The 21,110-nt window shown below is 42.3% G+C and overlaps 1 protein-coding gene across 3 annotated transcripts in view; it reads right to left on the reverse strand.

The window, feature by feature from the left end:
* The window catches only part of RGL1 (ral guanine nucleotide dissociation stimulator like 1), a 212,048-nt gene that overhangs the window by 70,306 nt on the left and 120,632 nt on the right, over window positions 1–21,110 (reverse strand). For all 3 annotated transcript variants that reach the window (XM_054587672.1, XM_054587670.1, XM_054587671.1), the window contains one exon: window positions 4,987–5,195. In XM_054587672.1, coding sequence (XP_054443647.1) covers window positions 4,987–5,195 — 209 coding nt within the window. The remainder of the gene's footprint in view (window positions 1–4,986; window positions 5,196–21,110) is intronic.

Here is a 21,110-nt window from a genome sequence, read left to right on the forward strand (position 1 = left end):
AGGAGTTAGTTACCGCTCCAGGTGTCATTGAGCCTGGATTTAAGATCACCGACCCCACAGTGGTAGTAGATCTGCGTCAGTCCTCCTGAGCTTTCTCATTTGCGGATTATCCGCATCCTCCGAGAAGAATCCTCTTTCGGAGGGAGCAGATTCAGGTCTGGGAATTGGCCTGAGCAACGTCAAATCAACAGACAGACTGCAGATACACAGATTCAGCAGTGACAAATCCTGGAGGTGATGTGGCTTGAGGCAAAAGGGCTTCTGAGTCAGAAAGCGGGAGGTCTGAATTCCAGCCCTGCCCCTTATGGACTGATGTTGCTGTGTCTCAGTATTTGCATCTGTAAACATGGGAGTAAGGTAAAGATAAATAAACTAAATGAGATAGTGTCTGGTAAAACGCCTGGCAGGCAAACATGGGAAGAAGAAATAAGTTCAAAGACCCACTGAATGAGGCTCCTCTCTGTGACCTCAGAAAGCAAATTCAAGCCAGACTGGTTTTAAAGCACAATGTTTATGGATGGCTTCACCCTTAATCCCCTGCAGAATCTTCCACAGGGAGACTTCGCTTGGAATGAAGGGCTCATTCAGATTATTGCTCAGTCCTTTCCCAGCTTGGCCTGAGCACCCTTGGTGACTTAGCAGAAGTTTCTAGAGACCTGTTCACCCCTGTTCTGCTTGCTCTGGGCATTTTGCTTACTTCTGCTATCAGTGATGCAGATCAGAGAGAGAGAGAGAATCCCCAAAGCAGCTAATGTGACAGCTGTCTGAAGAAAAACATAAATATTTGGACAAACATTTCTTGGTTCTCAGTGAGAATCACTAGCTAAGTTAGGTTTCTCCTTACATTTGACATTGGGTATTTTCAGAGGAAACTTACTCCCTTACCCTTTTTAATGGTACGGTGGGAAGAGTATATTTTTTAAGTGGAATGTATGTTTAAAGTTAGAGAAAATGAAAATCTCGAAGCCCCAACACAAACAGCGAAACCACAATTCAAACACTTTCCCTGAGACTGAAAGGCAGCCCTGAGCCCTAGATTAACTGAGCCCTGGTGAAAAGGGGGGAAAGCAGGATTCCTCGTGAATTGCCGATCGCCCCAAGGACAGAAGAAAGCAAACACATGGAATTAGCCACGGAGACTTTAAACCACCGTCTACTGGTCAAACACAAAGGCGCCTACTGGCAGGATAAAAAAAAACAACGAACCTATAAAAAGATATTTTAAAAATCACAGAAGGCAAACAGTGACATAGGAGAAAAGCCACATGATTGCAAGTCTTAAGCAAAATCAAAGCTTGACTTCAAATAAGTTTTACTCCAGAGGGAAATAAATACTACAGCATCTGCCTCCAATCCATTCTTGACTGGTTAGGATTAGCACATCCTACAGCAACTTCTCAGTATCGATTTCACAAAAGATAAGCATTCTACTATGAAGAAACCAAGAGAAATTATTTTCAAAACTACACCGGCGAGTCACAAACAAGTCTACCATCATTTCCTAACAATGAAATAGTATATGAAGCTCATCTTCAGAACAGGTAAGCTCATGCAACTTAATTGCTTACCTTGCAATTACCGACATTAAAACCCCACAAAATCAATTTAAGAATCCAGTGTTGCACGGAGCCTACATTTTGGTTAAAATGAAACAAAGATAACATCTGGTCACAAGATCTGCCTGAGCAGGAAATGGAGTGAGGATAAAATATTCCTGTTTAAGTCTGTACATATCTGGACAACTCCAAATCTCTGCAGAGGGAGCAAAATGGGATTCATTTCTCTGAACTTCTGCAGAATATGTTAGAGTTTCATTTTTGTACCACCTTAAGTGATTGTCTAGTTTCATAAATGTAAACCTTATCTTTTGCAGTAAAATATTAAGTTCTCAGAGTAGATCCAGGTTTCGCGGGGTCAGCATATGTAATTTGACGGATCCGCTCTAAGAAAAAGAATACAAAATTATGCCTATAAATTATGTAGAGGACATTGCAAGTGAGGGTCCCTGGAGGTTCAGTACCAGCAGCTGCACCGTAAACTCACCCCAAGGGTGAGGACCACCGAGCTTTCTATTTCTGCTTCCTCCAGACGGTGTATGCAGCCCTGGGTATTTTGCAGGCTTGTTGATTCTACTCACTTCAGAAGCAAAAGAAAATACACTAAGAGATTAAATTCAAGGCCATCCAAGCGGTTCAAGATAAACCTTAACTCCTCATTCATTTATATCTTAAATGATAGCTTGAATTCAATGTAATTTGAATTCATATTGATGCTGTTATTTAATGATTGTCATCCAGTTCATATTTTAAAAATCCAAAAATGTCTATGATAGGAAGAGAGAGGGAAGACTTTTTTAAATCATCAAAACAGGAGGTGGATGCACGCGAGTCACAGACTAAACACTCGAGTTCCGGTGTGCGGGGCCAGGGCTGTGAGGGGCGGCTGGGACTCGTGGGGGCGCTGCCACTGGCTGCGGCCACCTGTGGCCTCGAGCCGCGGAGCTACCGCAGGTGGAGGAGAGGTCGCCCATTCCAGAACAAACGTGGTGTGCGGACCTGTTTCCTCATACTGCCTGCCAACAGTCAGCACACTGCAGCCTTTTATAAATATGAAATAGCAAAGAGAAAATTCACAAGATTCTTCAGGTTCTATTTATAGGGGAGAGGTATTATACAAGCAAACAAACTGTGAAAGAAATGGCTCACTAATCCCAGAGGTTTACACTCCAGGCTTAATATTTTTAAGTACTGCTATGCAAAAATCTACAGAACTTCCTAAATCCAGAGTTTTCATAATCCGATCAATGGACGATAAAGGAGAGACATTTTCCTGTTCCTAAATACACAGAACATAGGATCCAAATGATTTCACTCTGAGGCATCCATGAGGAAAATATCTCAAGAAAAACCCACTGTTATTAATAATCTTATTCACACTGGAATAGAATTTGATTATTAAAAGGCCTTTCCTAAGACTGATAGCTATAACTGCAAAAAAAAATATTGACATGTCTTCCTAAAAAGAATATTAATAAAAAACTTTCAAACCCAAGGGACAAATTAGGAAAAATATTTCCAACACATGATATGCAAAAATACAATTTTGTTAACATACAAAGAGTTGTAATTTGATGACCAATAATTAGATAACAATAGTCCAAGATAAAATAAGGATATGAAAAGACAGTTCACGGAAAAATGCCCTGTAAGTATTTTAAAGAATTCTGAACCTCATTCATAAATGTTAAAAACATACGTTTACAAACAACGAGAGGTTTTCCAGAGGTCAGCTCATGCTGGAGGTGGTTCTGATGGCAGAGCGGGCGAGGGTGCAGGGAAAACGAGGGAAGAGGCGCCCTTCCCTGTGCCCAAGAGCACGGCTGCTGCAGCTTCCTCGGGGGCAATCTAACGATACCTTCCACATTTTAAAATGCTTACATAGTTTGACCTATCTCTCTTCTATGAAATTATCCTACAGAATTCTCAAACAGGTACTCAGAAGATATATATTCAAAGACATTGTTTGCAGCATCATTTAAAAATTTTAAAAACAAATTAAAAAAAATAGAGAGAGCTTAATGGTCTATCCATAGAATAATCAACTCAAAAAGTACTAGAAAGCCACTGAAAGGGATCTGGTAGATCTACCTACATGTGCTGACTTTGAAATAACAGTAGTTTATGTTTCTTGAGCTTTTAAAATGCCAGCCACTGTTCTAATAAGCCCTTTACACATGTTAATCCCACTGATGAATAAAAAAATCTCCAAGATACACAGATTAGTAAAAAAAATTACAGAACAGACTGTGTACTATGATTCTATTTACATCACATTTAAGTATATACTCTATATGTAATAAACAGCACACATATGATATACAAAGCTGCATATACGTATATGTACATATGCCCAGAAATACCTGGAAGAATACAAAAGGCGTGGCGTGTGGTGATTACTGAGGGGCTGTGGGACTGGAAGCTGGGGCTTGTGGAAAAGGAACTTTTCCCCCAATATCTGCTGTCTGCCTAATTAGATTATAGGCTGTTTAATTTTTTTTTTCTTTCTACCTCTGTATATTTTTTAAACCTAAGGAAAGTTATTTGGGAAAAGGTAGCCATCTGAGAAAACATTCATGTTTCTTTTTACACCCTCCTATAGTATAAGAATTTTTAACATGAAGGCATATTACTGTCAATTCTTTTTTTAAAATCTCATTAAAAATCAGTATTCAACAACTCCAGCAAAAACATCCTATCTCATTTCCTTTCTTTTACAGGAAACCCCAGAATATAAGGATCTGGATGAGAACTCTCATGATTCTGAAACAATTGTCTGGCTTATTTTTTTAAAGACAAAGTTTAATTATAAATAAAACAAAAATACAGAGGGAACTATAACTATGGGCATGTGAATTATAGCACTCACTGCTGTACTACATGTAATGTGGGACTTAACAACACAGGCCAAAGATCATGTTTATGTGCATATCCATAAAGCAGCCGATTCACGGTGAATTCTGGTAGTTACTATTATCACCATTTTTACAGCCCCCAATCACTCGCTGCTTCCTATGGATTTAACACCTAGCTCCATGCTTAACACATATTAGCATGTTTCCTTCTCACAGCAACCCAATAAGACTTCTGGTTAATTATTTCCTGGAGTTATATAAAATTATAAAACCATGGATAAAATTTGAGGGTGGCAAACAGTAACTGAAATCTTAAACAACTGAGCCTACATTTATGTTGTGCATAAGTATTCCTAACTTTTTTATAGATTTTTTTTTTATGAGCCATCTTTATCTGAAATAGACCATCCAATGGCTCCTGAATGATCTCCATGCCATTTGTCCCACTCCTTCCACTTAATTCTTCCTCCTCCATGTTTCTCAACACACCTGGCGCAGGTAATTCAGAACTTCATCCCTCACTCTGCAAACAGCCTTACATTTCTGTCACCTCTCACCCGCCTTTAGATTCTTACCTGTCCAGCAGTAGTCCCAATACTTCTTTAGTGGAGGCAAAGCCTCTGTACGTCGACAGGAAGATGCTGATATAGGTAAAGTCATTGTCCCCGAAAGCTGTCAGCAGGTTCTCCACAAGCTTCTCCAAGGTACCAGCTTTGATGGTCCTGATCTTACAGGTCTCATACTGACTGACCGTATGTCCTGGCGGGAGCTGGTCCCCTTCAACCTGTACAATAAACGCATAATTATGACCAGGAGAAATGACTCGCTAAAGTACAACTGAAAACACTGAAATTGCTGAATCAGAGCCTGTCATGTTCTCCCTTGTCCTTAGCTAGTGTTGTGACAAGCCGTGTAATACCATCCTTCACCTGTGATTGGAGGAGAGTAGAGTGGCGGGGGGTGGGGGGGGCCTCTTCCTGTCTAGAAGGACAGGTTTTCCTCTTCATGGTTACATTTGTTTTTTCTATTCAGTATCCTATCAAGAACTAGGTTGCTGGCACATTTTATCAAGGATGTTTTCTATGACCCCCAGATGGAGTTTAGCAAATGTTATCAATCATTTCCTTTGTATTGTTCCATGGTAAATTTTCAAACTCATCTTTTTTTTTTTAATTGCAGTTTGCATTCAATATTATTTTGTATTAGTTTCAGGTGTGCCCACTGTTCCCTCCCACATTTCAAGTGCTGCCTGGCACCACACAGTTATTACAATCTCATTACCTATATTCCCTACGCTTTCCCTTAAATCCCCACGCCTGTTTTCTAACTACCAGTTGGCACTTCTTAATCCCCTCATCTCATTTCACCCAGCCTCAAACATGCCTCCACTCTGGCCTCTGTCAGTGTGTTCTCCGTATCTGTAAGTCTGTTCAAACTCATTCTTAAAGACTGCTCCTAGAGCGCTGTGCTGGAGAGGACTCACGCGGGCTTCGGACAGCTGATTGCTAGATTTTTATGATTTCTGTGAACCCTCTGACAACATCTTGATCTCTTGAGAAATCAACCATGACAGGCATATGTTCGCCCTGGAAATCTATGGAGATCTGACCATGCTCTGATGTTCTTCAGACCATGGAAGACAATATGCTGTCTTATTTAATAGCATCAGCAATCAACACAGTTGACTGAAAAGCGGCGGCACCAAGCAGCCCTGCGCTGATCTCTGGGGGGTAAGGGAAAGGGCCGCGGCTGGGCTCGTGGCTTCTTCCTTCTGGAGACTTGCAACGTACAAGAAGACATTTGTTCAAGAGAAGCAGCTGTCACATGAAAATGAGACTGTGAATCATACTGGTAGGTACAACTGCACCTTGGAGGCATAACATAATACTTAAGAAGGGATTAGTGATAAAATCTGTAAAGCTTAAAGACTGCGTATGAAGGGGGAGAATTAGATGGAAGAAAAATATGGGTTTGTCCTGCATTCTGCAATTAATCTGTGCTTATCAAATTATATAGAGATGCAGTATTCAAAGCTTAACTTGTCCCTCACAGATGCTAGGGAAGATGGCCCACCCAGAGAATCTTTTTCTAAAGCAAATAATCATTCCAAGTGATGTGAAGAATCACCAGGCAATTTCTCTGAGTTGTAAGTTTGAATTGTTTTAGATCAAATTCTTCTAAATTGAAATAGTCAGACCTGAGGGATGGAGAAGAGCGAACAGAATCTCTAAGTGATGCCCTGCGCCTGCTAAGTGGCGTGCTTGCTTTCTCCTCACCTGGCCAGGAGGCTAAGCACTGGATGGAGCCACAGGCGACACTGCCTTCTGCAAAACCAAAGCGGTGGCAACCGCCACGAGAAGGGTGTGACACCAGCCTACCGTCACCAGGTCTAATGGCTAATGGGGATTAATATGAACCCACCGGCATGTGCCGGATGACTCCATGTCTTTACTTAATTTTGGAAGATGCTTTTAGTTTACTAAAAAGAGGGCTCTGATTCAGGCAAAACGCCCATTTTCTTTAGGCCCACTGACTCAGGTCGCGGCCAGAGACCGCTCCTTACCGCTCTGTGCGCAGTTTCGGAACAGGGCTAATGGGACCCATCTGTCTCCCAGGGGCCTCAATTAACTTCAACCAGAAACAATAAATGAAAAAGATATATTGTTTTAAAGCCTAATTACATTGTTAACGACCTGGTACAGGGCCACCCTAAGGGTGTGCTGTAAAACACTAGTTCCAAATCAGAAGGTGCGGCGGTCCACTTTGGGAACTGCAGAGTTAAAGTCAGATACGTGACTTGACTTTAGAATTTCTTGAAGTCTTTAGTATGCCAACAGGTTATGAAACTCCAGGAGAAGGGTTTGATATATGACATTTGCAAATTAATTTCCCTTCATTCACACAGCGTCTTGCATACCATTAGAATGAACAGTCTGGAAAATGTTAATTTTTATCTTTTAACATCTATATTTCTTTGACCTCTTTCTTAATACCAGAATTTAGGGATGTTTTGTGTGTTTTACTTTGTCATTTCAAACGGCCTGCTCAAAGTACTTATTAGCCTGATAATATTAAAAAGTGGTAGTCAAAGAATATACTTCAAGGTCAAACATTAACAACAAAGGATTGGCTTCTCGCAGGAATAGTCAGGCTTCAGTTTTCTAAATCAAGCTTCCTTACCTTAGACAACATCAGGGCTCCCTTACCGAACGGTTTTGTAAATGGATGATTCTTATTCTACTCACAATGCAAATTCCAATTTAAAACTAAATCTTATTGAAAGTAATAACTATTTAAAAGAGCTAATTTTTCACTGAGCATTGATGCAGCCAAAAATTCACACACAGAGAAAAATGCTTGTCAAAACCCTGATGAAGTGGGTCCCTTTTCCTGCCAGAAGGCAGGTTTGGCAGGAAGCCGCCTCCCTCGGGGATGGAACCCTGTCACTGGTCAGCCCCATGGCTTCCTCTCAGTCCACCTTTTCCTCTGGAAAAAATCTCAGTGTGCGTGCTTGGCCCCCATTAAGTCCCTCTGATGGTTTTCGTTCCTCAGTGTTTGCATCTGTAAATTAGGAAGAACCAGGTTTGAGCTAACAGTATGGCTGATAAAAAGCTTTGAATATTTTGATTTAAAAAATCCTTCCCTGAGGGCAGTGAGGGGACATCAATGACAATATCATGAAATGAAGCGCAGGAATTGCTCTGGTGCCTAAGATCACTCTCCCCAAAATTACCAACGCGTGCTAAGGTGTCAGGGCACCCGCCCAGGGTCACGTTCTGCACATCTGCTAAGCGCCCTAATGTTCATTTGCTACAGCGGCGGGAGGAGCAGGTTTTGAAGATGGGTCCTACTTTACCAACTTTCAAGTAGAGTACATTTGCATAATGCAAAAGAAAAATAAAAGTGATCTGCCCATTTCTAGAATTATTTTGAAATAAAATTACACAAAAGAGAAATACAAAAAAATATACTCTGGCTGGAGAAACTAAAATTTTGGTTTCATTTTTGCAGCAAAATATTCAAAGGCCATACAACGCTTTAAAGAGTCTTTAGGGTCTTTTTGTTTGTAATATCTCACTACCTCTGAATTCTAGCTTAAAAGAGAAGTGGGGTGGGGTGGGGTGCGGAGGGGTGGGGGGAGGCGGGCGGAGAGCCTTGCAGACAAGTGTTTAATAACCCAGACTTCGAGGCAAGACAAGGAGGGCGGGGCCGCCCTCCGGGTGAGCACACTAACAGGAAACAGCTCAATCTGGATTTAATCAGAGACCATCGCTTTACTGACAAGATCATGATACTGAGGCCACAAAAATGTTTCATGACTTTTTTTGGCCAATCTTTCGGCCATTATAATTCAGCTTTCCCTAAGAGAATACCTCTGACTCCTAAGGGGTAAATGTCTAAAACTCTGTCCAAGGGCCCTAGCCACGGAATGTTCATCACTGTCGATTTTGGCATGAGGGGGACAAGAGAAAGAAAATGTGAGAGACGAAATGCACCACATTTCAATTCTGTTCCCAGTCATCATCTACAACGTAAACTCTTAACAAGTTGGGCATTTTTAATTGAAAAAGGAAAAGGTCCTTCAATCAAAATAATACACAATCATCTGAGGCTTTAACAGGGGGAGTGCTAAATAAACAATCTCATCAGCCTGCAGACAGTATGAAGCCCTTCTCCAAGACAAGCTCAGTCTTCAGTCCATCAGCGCTCAGGCATCCTAGCCTGAGCGGGAAAGCAAATAGTGAGTACTACTCCAGTCATAACACTCTAAGAAAAGTCTAAAACCCATATTCAAGGTTTTACAGACTTTAAGAAGGTACAGATTGCTATCTCTACATTCATCTCAGAACACAAAGGTGCATTTTATACTCCCTCTTCAAATGCCCTACAACAAACAGCAAGGAACCACATTCAGTATAGGAAATACTATGTGGTGACTCACACATAAGCCCTGCTCAGCTGTGCACAGCACACATTTATGTGTAGAATAATGCTCTGGCCCTGCAAAGAAGCAATACATGTACGTAATGGCATGCAGCAAAGCCAGCGCAGCTGAATCCAGTGAGATGTTTCCTCAGAGACAATCAGAGATGTGAGGCACAGCCTATACAAAGCCTTATGGCATGGAATACCAAGCTCCGTGTGAGCTTCTGCATTGTGTGAACCTTTCCTTTGGGTGTGAACTCACTTTTTTGCTAGGTTAGGTCTGCGAGGAGGCCCAGGTAAACCATAATTTCAGGTCAAACATGAATAACTGAATAATTTAGGGGCATTAGTATGTCCCGCACAGTATTTAGGACCCATTCAGGCTGAAAAATTATTTAGTGTTTTTCTGAATTTCAAATTTAACTTCCTGAATTTCTGTTTGTAAGTCTGGCAACCCTATGCGAAGCTCATGTGAAGGGTAGAGAGTAGACCTCTCATTTATTTATTCATCTCCTTATTCAGCCACACGTTGGCTCAGCGGTACTTTGTGCTGGGCGCTGAGTAAGGCGGTACAGATATAAAGGTAAACGGAATGCAGTTTTGACACTGAAGTCGTTCAGTATGGTGGAGGAAAAAGACAGGAAGAAACCATTAAAATGCCATGTGAGTAAAATGGCCGAGAGAGGCAGATACCATGGAAGGACCCAGAGGGACCCAGTATAGAGGCTGCAACAGAAAAGGCTTCCTGAGAAGGGGAGGCTTGCGTTGGATGTTAAATCAGGAGCGGGAGCTAACAACGTTGGGAGGGCGTAGCAGGCAGGGAGACCAGCACAAAAGCATGAAGAGGAAAAGAGGTGTGAAGCGGGGACTCGTGACTGCGGGGGCAGTATGACAAAGGGAATGGCAGTTTGGTTACAGGGTCAGCAGGGCACTACCTGGTGAGTGAAGGAGTCAGTCTCCACTTCCTATAGGTTTAAGCATGGACAGGGAAGTAGCGGTGAGGAGGATAGATTTGATGGGGGATTTTAAAACTGAGAGTCAGCAGGGAAGTTGCTGATACTCCAGATGAGCCATGGTAAGGGCCTTAAGTTGTACAAAGGTTACAGGGACAAAGAAAGTGCTTGGCAGGGGCCATATTTAGGGAATACCCAGGAACTGGCGAGACTTAACGATTAAGAGGATGAAGGTGAAGGAAGAAAAAGAATCAGGAATCTTTCCCTAGTTTCAAGTTGTGGGTGACTGGAAACAGAATGGTACCACCCAGGAGGGGAGGGCAGGTTTTTGTAGGGCACAGGCACTGAATTCTACTTTAGAAATGAAGAACTTAAAGTATCTTTGGGATTTTCCAATAGGCAGTTAGAATCTATAAGGTGGGCAGCACGTGCAGATCAGGGCGAGTAGTGCGCCGAGGCTGGCACCTGAGAGAGGGTTCCAAGAGGAAAGATGTCAAGCACTAGAAGAGGCACCTGTGCATGTGGAAAATTCACACATCGCCTGATCTGCGGTGGCACTTCTCGGCGGAGAACCCTGAAGAAATCTTCACTACCAGATTCATAGACGTGCCAACACAGGGACCTTCCAACTAATTATGCAAACATATCTAGGTCTGGCCCACGGTGTGCTGAAGCCAGTTTGTGCTGCTTGTAAGAGCCAACTCTGCACACTCCACCTCACCTCCACGTCCAATGACATCATGCTGGTAGCATGAATTCAGCCATGGTGGAAATTTACACCATGGGAATCGGCAAATTGGCTGGAAGTCAGGTCCTTTGTTCTAGAGAGCTGATTTATCTATCAGCACACCACGGCCCAGGGGGCCCTCTCCGATTATGTCAATGGTAAATGCAAGAGAGACCTTCCTTCTGCTTGAACATTTTTCTCATTCCGTGCCTACTCTAGTGAAGGGGTGTGTGTTGTCACTACGATACTGACCTCATAGAAGATAGAAAACCATGCCTCTGAACTATGAAAAAAGTAGGTATGTGAAAGAGGGGGAGGCACAGGAGCATGTGCCCGACAAATGAATATGCTCTAAAAACATTACAAGATCCCCAAGAATTGACTTTGCCGGAAGACACGCATTAGAACGCAGTCAGGTTTCGATGAAGAGCATCCCCCGTCCTCAGGAAAATGCTCAAGGAGCTGTAATAACAAACCACAGCTAGTGTTTTATCGCACAGAAGTCCCGGCCTGCCACCATCCTGTCTCAGCAGGGTTTCCCAGATCACCCCCGGAGAGTCCAGACCTCTCCCAAGGGAAGCAGGAAGTTGTGTTTTCCTTCTCCTAAAGAACAGCAGTGCCCCGGCTGCGGATCTGCTCAGGCCAAGGTAATCCGCAGCAGACTCGGCCTGCTCTGACACACATCCCCCTTTCTGACATTCTGCTCCTCTGTTCGGGATTCCAAAGTCTTCAAGGAGGTAGATGCAAAAATTAAGTGGATTTCAGGGAGTTTGCAGACTACATTTGTCAAATAAAATAATTTCATTTTTATACGCTACTTCTCTGCTTGAAATTCAGAACGTTAATGATTAAGATGGTATAAATTAACCAGGGTGCTATTTCCACTTCTGAGACCAATTGACTATGGGATCTATGGCAATAACTTAAATGTCTCAATGTCTTATAAAATGAAGAAATCACATGTTATTCTGAGAAGTTCAAGGATTTAGAGTTACGTAAGGGGAAAGGTTTGAACTAAAATAGTCCCTGTGGCATTTGCCAAATGACATCACAAATCATCACATATAGTTTGGTATCCAGGGTGAGCTGACAACATTTACAATCACTCTCTCAATCGATCTCTCTTCCCCTCCGCCCCCCGCTGTCCTTCGAAGCCTCACGTGCCCAAGGTCTTCATATCCTGAGGTCACAGGTTAACAGGTGCCCTGGCTTTCTGGAGTCAGCTCTGTTTTTGTGCAGCCCAGCCAACCTCCGTCTGAAAAGGTCAGCAGGGGGTGGTGAGCTTCCGTGTGACCTAATATTCCCTGTGAATGAAGGCTGCTCTGGATGGAAGGCTCCCCCACTGCCCCGGAGCTTTCCCAGCCTGCCATAAATCCCACAGACAGCCCCCTGGGCTTTATCTCCTTGTGAGCGCTACAGTGTTCCTTCCCCAAGTGTTCCTTGGGCCGTTGGGGGGAGGTGGAGAGAGGGAAGGCAGGGGGTGGCGACTGCCCGATGTTTCCAGACTTAATAATCAGTTTGATTATTACTCTGCATACCACATTAAGGGACCTCTTATCCTCCCTATTTTCCTATGGGTTTAGTTTACTCATAAGCAAAGTAAACATTTACCTCCCACTATTATTACCACATGTTATCATAATGATTAAGGATAAAAATCAAAGCTCCGTTATCAAAATGCCAGAAAATCATTACTGTCCCGGATTTGAGAATTCCAGTAATGACTGTCCAGATTGTTCCTTTTCCCCGCCCAAACCAAATCTAAGTGGAGTTAAAAATTCATGTGTAAAATTTACCTTGACAGTTCCCAGAGCACTCTGGGACACAGGCCTCTGACAAGTACTCTATCCCTGCGGCTGCATTTGGCACAGGTAGTATTCTTGGCCATGGGCTTGTAGAACTGACTACCTAGAGCGAGGATGTAGATTTCAAACATACTATCAGGTAATCAAATCTAGGTTAAGGCAGGAAGAAAAATTTAGTCTGAGTACCTCCTGACAAGAAAAAAAAAATCTGAGATGTTCTAAACTAAATTACAGCGGGCTGAAGAAAAAGAAAACAATGGAGCAGTTAGGCTAACAGTTGGGGGTCAGCTAACAAGAACACCCACATTCCTGACCACGTGCTGGAACGCTGAATTAACTCCTATGCGGCCAATCCCACAATTATCTAAGTGAATAGCCAAGGCCATTGAACCCCAGGAGCCTCACAAGAACTTTCTGGATTGTGGCTCCACCACTAATCCGAAGGAACAAATACTTCTTCCTTACGGACTCTGCGCCTATCCCGGAACCAGCTCCCTCTCCTTCCCCCACCCCCTTCACCCAGAGCCGATGTACATGCTTCCAAAACAATGTACATCCTTTTCCCCCTACTTAATGGAGAAAAACACTTGCCAATCCAGGAGGGCAGACAGTTGCCTCTCCTCCAGGACTTCATGCCCCAGGTCTTTTGTCCTTGCTAGCAAGGGCCCAATAAACCCTTTCTTTTAAAACAACTTTCAGCTGTGGCAGTAAAAGTTTTTGTTTTACAGCCTCTCTGAATGATACCCTGACTTAAACTGACTTTTTCTGTTCACAAATTTTCCTCGTCATAAGCTGTAAATTAGTTCTAAGAAAACCTAAATGAAAAGGAAGAAAGGAAGGTTAACAGGTATTTACTGAGCACTTTTGGGTCAGGTACTCGATCCTTACACAACAATCCCCTGGAACAGGAATTATTTTCACTTTACTTGAGGAAATGGCGTTTTGGAGAAGTGAGGGGCCCGACCCAAAGTTACCCAGCCAACCAGCACAACTAACAAAGTCAGGATATGAAACCAGCCCTGTCTTTCTATGACTGTGTGTTGCCTTAAAACACAAATCGACAGTATTGGCTATTCAATCTCCATATCTGTACACCCAAGACTATCAATAGCCCAGAATCTCCAGACACCACAGGCCTGTTGTAAGAAAGACATAAAGTTACATAATAGATCTGAGGCATGTTGTATGGTTACAAAAAACTCTCAGGATTCTATTAAAAAGGAAATGCTGTATGTAATACTAAAATCCTTCTCTTTGCATTTGCTTTCCCCTACTCCAATTACTTTCACCAAAAGATAGCTCTTCTTCCATCCAGTGTGCTCTGGTATTAGCCTTCTACCTCCTGACACGGACTGAAACCTTAACACCTACTGGTGAAAAATGTTGCTTTAGTGCTAAACACCCTCTTTGGAGGAAAACAAAAATCCCCTTCATCATTGCAGTTTCTAAAATGAGTAAACTAAGTCTAAGAAAGTGAATGACTTCACCCAAGGGTACCAGATAAGGCAGGAAAACAGTATCAGCAGCTGCAGAGAAACCACTGGATAAGGGAGGGCAGGAACCCGTGCGGGCGCTCCTGTTCTGCTCCGACTTCCTGACTCTTGCTTGATTTTCCTACCTGCTCGGTTTCTAATTCTCTCTGGTCAAGAGACAATCTCCTTCTATGTTTAGAAAGAAAAGGAAATGAAAGCAGAAAGCAATATAATTGATTATGGAATAGCCAGACGAAGTGGCAGGTTTGTAAATGCAGACACGGAACAAAAATAAATAAAGGAGAAGGTAGAGTATCAAAAGGACTGATAGTTGGAGGGGGGAAAAAATACACCAAAAAAACCACCATAGATTCAATTTCTCCAAGGGCATAGAAAGGGGAAAAGCAACTGTTTTGTTCTCTTGTGTCAAAAAATATGTGTAAAAAGATAGGCACGTCGGTTGTAAAGAAAATATTTACCCTGCTGATAATATGCTCATCATTCCCATGGCTCATGACCCACTCACTCTTGATGACAGGCAGTAAAAACAGTAAAGAAAGGGTTTCCATCGTGCCAAGACCCCAAGCGAGTTGCTAATGGAACCTATAAAAGAAATGGAGGACTTATACTCTTTAAAATCCTAACAGTAGAGATGGTAACGTGAAGGTGAATTTTTTTCATTTAATGGCAAGGAAGAAAGAGATGTATAGTGCATATATAATAAATAAATGCCAGGGAAAGAGCAGAGGCCTTAGAGACAGAATTTTAGAACTGATGGGAATAAACACTTCTTTCACGCCTGAGATTCAGTGATATGGCAGGCAGGCAGCTCGATTAATAATCACTGAGTACCTGTTAGTGACTTCTGTGTATCTTAGCTGTGGGCCAGAATAACCCTTTTTAATTGGATTTTTGGGGTTAGTTCTTAAATGCATTTGAGTGGATTTATTCATTCAACAAATATTTATTGAGTCCCTACTATGTGGCTGCCAGAAGCTAGGGCTAACAAAAGAGAACCAGACAGACAGATGCTAACTCGGATAAATGCACCTCCCCGACAACAAAATGAGAAGGAAGCAGACTCATGAGCCATCACTGACTGGACCAGAGCTTGCCTTATGGGGTCCCATTTTCTAGAGTGAGGATCTCCAGGTTACCTGGTCCTGAGAGTTTCATATGCTGCTCTGTAGGGACGCCATCTAGAGATACAGCTGATTTCATCATCGCATGCAAACAGACAAGCTAGGAATAAAGAGCAACGCTCTCAGTCAATACTATGTAAACTGCGGATGGGATCACTGACCAAACCGATGTAAATATACACCATCCTGGCCACAGCTCCTCCGTGACACCTCCGGCAGAGCCGTGGCGGCAGAAGAGTGGATTGCGTCGTCCGTTTGTATGAGTCAAATCAGTTTGACTTTCAACCAGAGGCCCTGCTCAACCTCACACGGATAACGAACCGGACAACACGGGGCGGGGCCACGGGACGTGCACAGCTGTGAGCACATGAAACACAGTTTATTTCTGTGTTATTACTTATTATTTACTGTTTTCTTATTTTCCACACAAACTGCAAACCCGTTTTTGCCCTACCCTGTATGTTCAGAAAAGGTTCTAAGTTTTAGTTATAGTAGTTTGAGTTTCTGAACATAAAATATTTTAGGATTGTTTTTGTGAAAAACGTTACTGACAACAATATATGTTTGGGGATATACTGGTTTCCTTGAACACACTAAACAGTCTTCAAGAGAATCTCCTGGGGCTCTGGGGTAAAACTTCCAGTGCCTGGGCCAGAGGTTCCCACCCGCACGCCTGGAATAAAGCCAGGGGTCCGCATGTAAGTCAGCATCCCCGCGGATTCCAAATTCAGAAGATCCCCTCGTGGCCCTTGGAGAAATACTGTGCCCGACGACATAAAAGCAAAGACCTTTGTGTAAGGTTTATTGATAAGATAAAGAAGTTGATGAACCAATATAAGCTTAGACAAGCTATGTGACCGCTGTTAGTCATAGCTTCCTCGCCTGTAAACTGGGAATGGCATCACCTTTACCTTCCTTAACTTACCTTGGTGTTGTAAGGATGATTCAAAAAAATGCGCTTTGAACTGCTCGAGATAAAAGGACTACATAATAAACTAAGGTATAATTAAAGCGCATGCCACCGAGCGGAGGTGCTTTCAAGCAAACCATGTGATCTTTCTTGTGTGCAGCTTATGACAGTCAGTGGGTTTTCCTACAAGAAGGGAAGGTATTGCTACGAGTACACAGAGTTTGCCTCTGCCCTCTCCACTCTTCCGCCTGCTTGTCAGTCTTACCGACGTGCGTCCGCACTTCGCTCCTGTGGTATCCCTGGCGCTCTCTCCCCCTTTGGCTATGAACTTTAGAGTTAGTAATTCTAAGCAGCTTGAATGTATCCATGATAACCTTACAAAGCAGAGCAATTTACCATTCCTATTGCACAGACATTTTACAAAAAACTGAGGCCCGGGGCTAACTGACTGGTACTAGGTCACACAGCTAAAAACTGTCCAAAGCCAGGATAGTCAAACCCAAGCGGCCTGGACTCAGAGTCCCACTTGGCCACGACCCTGCCTCCGCTCCCTCCGGGCCCTCCCACGACAGATAGGCTGATCGCCGGCTCCTCGTTCTTCACGTACCAGCAACATGGAAAGACTTCTAACCTCCAGCCTCTTTTCTTCTGAGTCTGCACACGAACACCCCCATAACTGCAGGGGTGGGCAAAGGTAGGTTTACAGTTGTCTTATGGAAAATAATACAATAATTAATAAATAAAAATAGAGGAAGAAACCACTTCGTGTATTCACAGCTGTACACCCCCTTTTGCCCATCCCTGTATTATATATTATCCCCACCTATCACAAATATTATATTAACTCCCAAATCTCCATCTCCAGTACTTTTCCTCTAAATTCTAGACCAGAACTTCCAACTACCACACATCTACCTGGATAATCCATAAGGAACTCTAATTCGACATGTATAAAAAGAAACTCATTTTATTCCTCTAAACTCTCATCCCTTCCCTAGCCCCAAATTACAGACCTGCAAACCGTCCTTATTCCCACGTTCCCCCTCCTTCACCTCCAACACCCAACCTGCCCGTCCCTAAATCTCTCTCCGTTTCGTTTCGTTCCGCTTTCCCTTCCTCATTCTCTTGCCTTAATTTACATCTCATTTAAGTGGGTTTGTATTAACAAGCACTTAAATAATTTCACTTGCTTCTAATCTTGCCAAAATGATCTTTCTAAAGCAAATATCCCACTTTCAGAATAAAGTCCCACTATCTACAAAAGTTATACATGCCTATCCTATGACTTGGCAATTCCATTGCTAAAAGATATGTGTGTATACGTATGTCCAGCAAAAGACATAGACAGAAACATTTACAGCAAGCAGTTTTATTCCTAATAGCCACACAATTTCCATAGTATATTGCAAGCATTTGTTTATTTACAAGCATCCTCCACCAGACCATGAAATCTTTAAAAGCAAAGCCTAGTCATGTTTATGTTTATATCCCCAGGAATTAGCCTATGACCGCATCAATAAGCACTTCATGAGAATTAATTAAAGATACGTTTTTAAAATAAAAATTTGTTTTTATCTAACAAATCTATTTCATGGCATTATGTTCCCTATAAAACCTTTACTCGAGTCTTCCAAATTCAGTCAAACTGAAGACTCTGAACACATAAACAAGTAAAGTCTGTACATATCCAACAAAAGCACACAGGGCTTGATCATCATCTTAGCTGGACTGCTAAAGTAAATACCCTTGTAAATTGTTCTTATGGTATCCATAGCGCTCTTTTAAAAACACAAATCAGATCATGTTACTCCCCTTTCTAAAAACTCCCGTGACACTTGGAATAACATGCAGACTTCCACCAGGGCCCGCAAGGCCCTTCCTGCTTAGCCCTTTGACCTCACCACCAGAAACCACCTCCCTCCCTAAGTCCAGCCGCAACAGTCAGTTCTTAAAACACACCACGCTCATTCATACCTAATGACATTTGCACTGGTTCCTCCTGCCTAAAAGGCTGCTCAGCCTGACCTTCTCATGGTGGGTCCTTCCCCTCATTCGCTTCCTCTGATCAGATGGTATCTCCTCAGATAACGTCCCCCACCCTGGCCCGTCCCTCTGGTGTCACACTCCCCATGCTCCCATCCCCCAGGCCAGGTCCCTTCATCCAGGGTAGGTTCTTTAGAGCACTGACTTGTTTATTTGTTTGTTGATTGTAAACTATACAACAGCAAAGCCCTATCTGGTTTGTTCACTGCTATATCCCTGGGGTTTAGAATAATGTCTAACATACAAGAAGTCTCAATAAATGTTTGTATAAAGAACGAAAAGCAAGTAAATGTTGTAATCAAATTACACATTATTTAAAAATCTGAACTGAAAGAACTGAAATCAAATGGACGAACAGGTCAAAAGTCTAGAAAAAGAGCTAAACAAAGTGGAGATAAGCAATCTATCAGATGCAGAGCTCAAAACACTAGTTACAAGGATGCTCAAGGAACTTAGGACCTCAGCAGCGTAAAAATAATCTAATCAGAAAAGAATGGTACACTAATTGAAATGAGGAACAATTTACAGGGAAACAACAGTAGAGTGGATGAAACCAAGAATCAGATCAATGATTTGGAACATAAGAAAGCAAAAAACAACCATGCAGAACAACAAAAGAAAGTCCAAAAAAATGAGGATAGTATAAGTAGCCTCTGGAACAACTTTAAAGGGTCCAACATTCACACCACAGGAGTGCCGGAAGGAGAAGAGAAAGAGCAAGAAATTGCAAATCTATTTTTAAAAAATAATAAAAGAAAACTTCCCTAATTTGGTGAAAGAAATAGACATGCAAGTCCAGGAAGCACAGAGAATCCCAAACAAAATGGATGCAAAGAGGCCCACTCCAAGGCACATAATTAAAAAGCCAAAGATTAAAGATAAAGCGAGAATCTTAAAACCAGTAAGCAAAAAGAAGTTGGTTACCTACAGGGGAGTTCCCATAAGACTGTCAGGTGATTTCTCAAAAGAAACTTTGCAGGCAAGACGGAACTTGCAAGAAATATTCCAAGTCATGAAAAGCAGAGACCTAAAGCCAAGATTGCTCTACCTAGCAAAACTATCATTTAGAATTGAAGGGCAGATAAAGAGCTTCCCAGAGAAGAAAAAAACTGAAGGAGTTCATCATCACCAAACCATTATAATACAAAATATTAAAGGGACTTATTTAAGAAAGAGAAGATCAAAATTATGAACAATAAAATGGCAAAAATACATATCGATCAACAATTGAATCTAAAAAACAAAGTAAACAAAAAGAACAGAGACAGAATCATGGATACGGAGAGTGTTTTGATGGCTGCCAGGTGGGAGGGGAGAGTGGGGGATGGGTGACGAGGTGAGGGGATTAAGAAGCGCAAATAGGTAGTTACAGAATAGCCACGGGGACACAAAGTACAATACAGGAAATCAAGTAGCCAAAGAACTTATACTCATGGCTCTTGGACATGAACAATGGTGGGGTGATCGCCTGAGAGAGTGTGGGATGCTGGGTGGAGGGGGACAACTAGGAAAAATCAGGACAACTGTAATAGCATACTCAATAAAATATAATTTAAAAAAAAAAAAAAGATCAAGATGCTGAATCAAACTACATATAACAAGGATCTCTCATTCTCCGGAGCCGACACTGCCCTCATTGTTGTATCAGATGTAAATGCCACTGAACCAATTGCTTGCTTTGAAAACAGAGAGCGGGAATACGCATTTGTTTTGACTTCTTACAGCTCCAAGTGGGAGTGTCAGAGGAAATGAATACACAAGCTAATCAACTAACCACACGATATAAGGGTAACTACATTGCAAGGAGTTTACTTGTGGGGTGTTGGACACGACCACGAAGCTTCCAAAACTTTCTGCATGAAAGACATCATATTAAAGTAAGGATTTCCTTTGAAGCCTTTTCACTTCCCCTTTGTCCCATGCTGGGTTCTAAGCCTTAAACACTAAGACCATTGTCGAGGTCTCCGAATTTATAATAAGTTTTATTACTGAAACAAGTAAGTGCTCTAATGCCTTATTCTAGAACACTAAGCGAGGGTGGTTTCTGCCTTATAACAAGGCCAGCCTGCTGCCTCAGTCATTAAACCTTTTAAGTGCAGGTCCAGAGCAGTCTTTCTTTACTACAAATCCCACCTTCATTCATGTATTTATTCAGAAATATTTACTGAGCTTTGACTATGTTTAAGGTGCTATTATAAGGCACTGCAGGTACGGAAGAGAACACAGACATGGTCCCTATCCTCATGAAGCCAACATTCAAGCAGAGAAGACAAATATTAAACAGACAATTTAATGATAACCATCTAATGACAACAGATATCATTGCTCCCCATAAAGAGGTGCTGAAAGATCAGGGGATTAGATTTTATCTTGGTGATTAGGGAACGTTTCATTGAGGAAAAACAGAGATCAAAATAATCATAGGTGCTCATCAGGTACAAGGGAAGAGAGACCACTTCAGGTGAGAAAACTTCATGTGCAGGTACCCTGAGGTAGGGAGAAACCTGGCATAGAGAGGACAGAGAAGGGTGGATGTGGCCAAGGACAGTGACGCACAGGAGGGTGGCAGGAGATGAGTTTAGCCAGGAGAAGCATTTTGATCTTTAACCTAATATCGATGGGAAACCATTAAAAGATTTTAAACAGGTAAGTATACTAGGATCAAAGATAACATGGGTCTCCATGAAGAATGAACTGCAGGGAAATAAGGAAGGATTCGAC

This window comes from Pteronotus mesoamericanus, unplaced genomic scaffold (assembly GCF_021234165.1).
Source record: "Pteronotus mesoamericanus isolate MK-2021 breed Mesoamerican mustached bat unplaced genomic scaffold, CSHL_Meso_final scaffold_1186, whole genome shotgun sequence".
NCBI classification, from domain to species: Eukaryota; Metazoa; Chordata; class Mammalia; order Chiroptera; family Mormoopidae; genus Pteronotus; species Pteronotus mesoamericanus.